Here is a 4,100-nt window from a genome sequence, read left to right on the forward strand (position 1 = left end):
TAGCACGTTAACCTGTAAGTATAGCACGTTAATCTGTAAGTATAGCACGTTATACTGTAAGTATAGCACGTTATATTGTAAGTATAGCACGTTATACTGTAAGTATAGCACGTTAACCTATAAGTATAGCACGTTAACATTTAAGTATAACACGTTAATCTGTAAGTATAGCACGTTATACTATAAGTATAGCATGTTAATCTGTAAGTATAGCACGTTATACTGTAAGTATAGCACGTTATACTGTAAGTATAGCACGTTATACTGTAAGTATAGCACGTTATACTGTAAGTATAGCACGTTATACTGTAAGTATAGCACGTTAACCTGTAAGTATAGCACGTTATCATGTAGCAGTATTTTAGTTGTATTGATTTTATGTGACTATATTTGATGAATTTTTTCTCTAAATTTGTTTATTTTTTGTGACAAATATAGATGGATGAAGAATTTTATTGCGCATTGACGGATTTTAGAGGAAACAATCACTTTTTAGAATTAAATGTCAACGGGAGTTACAAAGATTTGGCCGTTGCAGTGCAAAGCCTAATTGCTTGTAGTGCAAGCACGATACAGTTGACTTACAAAGTACCCCACACGCAAGAAATATATGTTCGTGTATGTGATGATGCTGATGTCTCGATAATGGTCAATGTACATCGAAGTTGCAAGGAGAATGTTGTTGTCATGAACGCTGAGATGAATCGAGACATATTATTTGGCATACAAGCTAACGATGTCCATATAAGGTAATTTACACTTTTGATATAGTTTCGTACTTTTAACATTATCACTTTCTTAACTCTTGTACAATTTTCTATGCAGTAATCCGTATATCCCCTCTAGTGATGATCATGTTTCTCATTCACAAAATCCATCGTATTCACAAAATATGTCGCGGGAAGTTGAGAGCTCTAATATGATTCCTATTGCATGGCACAATGCTATTAGAAGTGTTGGTCAAGAATTTGATGATGTTGAACATTGTCGGCGGAGTTTAAGTAATTACTCTATTGCACGAGGATTTAACTTTGAATTTGTAAAAAATGAACGCAAAAGGGTGACAGCAAAATGCAAGGCCGCAAACTGCGAATGGATGGTTCATTGCACCCGTCGTAGAGATAATGATCGATTCTATGTGAAAAAATATATAGTTCTCATAGTTGCTTAGGAGGAGGCATAGGAAAGGAAGGATATCAACGGGCATCTCGTAAGTGGAATGCTAATCAGCTCAAGACCATATTGAAGGAACAACCCACTTATCGCCCAATTGATTTTCAAAAGAAGCTTAAAATGGAATTTGGTTTGGACATCCCTTATCATAGAATTTGGTGGGGAAAAGAGCTAGCTCAACGTGAGTTGTATGGTGATACTAAATTTTCATATGACCAACTCCGATGGTATAAGGATAAAGTTATAGAAACTAATCCGGGATCAATTGTTCACCTAGAGCATGAGGATGGAAGATTTACACGAGTATTTGTGTCTTATTATGCTTGTTGGAAAGGGTTTATGGAGGGATGTAGACCAATATTGTTCTTGGATGGTACACATCTTTTTGATAGGTATGGTAGAGTTCAATCTAATCAAAAGTTGCATTAATGTACTACTTCATATATTTTATACTTTGTTTCATAATTGTTCTTTTCTTTTATAGGTATAAAGGAACCTTACTTGCCGCAACTGCTCTAAATGGAGATGGTGGTATGTTTCCCGTAGCAATTTGCATATGCGGGACGGAAAATGAGAGTAATTGGGAATGGTTTTTGGAATGCATTCGGGACATCCTCTTCAATGATGAAGATCCATATACTCCAGATGATGAACTGGTGTTAATCTCTGATAGGGACAAAGGACTTCAGAATTCCGTGAAGAAATGCTTTCCATGGTCACATCACTCTTATTGTATTCGTCATCTCTTGGCTAATTTTAAGAATAACTTATCGAAAAAAGGCATTACACCACCTTTACGAGATGAATGTGTGCAAATTATGAAGAGGGCCGCTTATGCATACACTTCTCGTTCCTATAACAATGAATGTAACGAGCTACGGCATAAATCAGAGATCGCCTATTGTGAAATGTTGAGGATGAGTCCAGAAAATTGGGCTAATTGTTATTTTCCTGGGAAGAGGTAAAATTTTATTTTTTTTTTTAAATTTTAAATGCAAACCTTCAAGATATATGTACCTGCTATACTTACTATTTATTGACATGCATGTAGATATGGATGGTTGACATCAAACGTAGCGGAGTCATTCAATGCTTGGATCAAAGAAGCTCGTTATTTGCCAATTACCCAAACAATTGATAACATTCGCAAGAAAATGATGAGGATGAGTTTTGAAAGGCGGGAGGCATCCCACAAGTGGACCACAACATTTGTTCCCACTGTGGAAGAGCACCTTATTCAGATTAATGAGCAATCACGTTGTCTTTCTGCAATTCCTTCTACTACCGGAAGGTACGAGGTGTATGATTTGCCCACCGTTGAAGTAGATTTGAATGAACGCACATGCACTTGTCATGAATGGCAAGTAGTCGGGCTACCTTGCAAACATGCGGCGACGGTTATTCGGCAGAATATGGACACCCTTTACTCCTATATTTCCCACTACTTTAGTGTGGAGACATACCGTAAATGCTACTCCTTTCCGATATACCCAATTCCTGATGATGACAAGCCATATATAGATGACGAAAATATGGTGATTCGGCCACCGAAAACTTCAATTCTTCGTGGAAGACCAAGGACGAAGCGCATTCCTTCGGGATTGAATCCGGGCAAAGAGTTAAGATGTAGTAGATGTCAACAATATGGGCACAACCGTAGAACATGTAGACAGCCTATTGCAGACTAGATATGGTCTACACAATACTTTTGGTTAGAAGATATGCTGTACTTTTGGATAGATATGCTATACTTTTGGATAGAAGATACGCTATACTTTTGGACAGAAAACATGCTATACTTTTGACGTGTAAGACAAGATATACTTTTGGATGTAAGACATGCTACACTTTTGGATGAATGAAAGACATGCTATACTTTTGTCATAATTTTGTATGTATCCTATGTGTTTGTAATCAATGGAAGACATGCTATACTTTTCCATATAACGTGCTATACTTACGATTAACATGTTGTACTCTCAGGTTAATGTGCTATACCTACAGGTTAACATGCTATACTTACAGGTTAACGAGCTATACTTACAGGTTAACGTGCTATACTTACTGGTTAACGTGCTATACTTACAGGTTAACGTGCTATACTTACTGGTTAACGTGCTATACTTACAGGTTAACGTGCTATACTTACTGGTTAACGTGCTATACTTACAGGTTAACGTGCTATACTTACTGGTTAACGTGCTATACTTACAGGTTAACGTGCTATACTTACTGGTTAACGTGCTATACTTACAGGTTAACGTGCTATACTTACTGGTTAACGTGCTATACTTACAGGTTAACGTGCTATACTTACTGGTTAACGTGCTATACTTACAGGTTAACGTGCTATACTTACTGGTTAACGTGCTATACTTACAGGTTACTCTAATTAGCACGAGGATTTAACTTGAATTGTAAAAAAATGACACGCAAAAGGGGACAGCAAATGCAGAAGCCGAAACTGCGAATGGATGGTTTTCATTGACCGTTTTCGTTAGAGGATAAATGATCGATTCTAGTGAAAACTACTATAGGTTCGATCCCATCTGCTTAACCTGAAAAAAAAATGGGAATAGAAGGTAGGACCCACACATACGGAGTTTCCTCCTAGATGAGAGTTAGCGATATAACTCGAATATCGGTCCGGAGACCCCCCGTGCCTTCCCAAATTCCCCACGCATCTCCAAAAAAAATTATCACAAAGATAATAGGGAATCTCGTGGGGATTATAAACGTTACAGATGTATTTTGTACAACACGCTCCGAGATCCAAAGGGTTTACGACAAATTAAAAATTAGGGCTTTTTGTCTTTAGGTCCAATAGTTTACCTCCCTTTATTTTTAAACCCAAGTAGTATTAGTTGTATCTCTAAGTCCAAATTTCTTTTTGTATTTGTCTTTAAACCCAAATCCAAAATACAATA

General features: G+C 37.0%; 2 protein-coding genes across 2 annotated transcripts; both read left to right on the forward strand.

Moving 5' to 3' along the window:
• On the forward strand, positions 439-1,171 carry LOC109836988. Its single transcript, XM_020405070.1, has 2 exons — positions 439-749; positions 826-1,171. The coding sequence occupies exons 1-2, from the start codon at positions 439-441 to the stop codon at positions 1,169-1,171; spliced, it is 657 nt and encodes a 218-aa protein (XP_020260659.1).
• Positions 1,188-2,861, forward strand: LOC109836999. The gene is made up of 3 exons (XM_020405078.1): positions 1,188-1,565; positions 1,658-2,134; positions 2,225-2,861. Exons 1-3 carry the CDS (start codon positions 1,294-1,296, stop codon positions 2,859-2,861), a joined length of 1,386 nt encoding a protein of 461 aa, XP_020260667.1. The 5' UTR covers positions 1,188-1,293.

Source organism: Asparagus officinalis, chromosome 1 (genome assembly GCF_001876935.1).
Source record: "Asparagus officinalis chromosome 1, Aspof.V1, whole genome shotgun sequence".
NCBI classification, from domain to species: Eukaryota; Viridiplantae; Streptophyta; class Magnoliopsida; order Asparagales; family Asparagaceae; genus Asparagus; species Asparagus officinalis.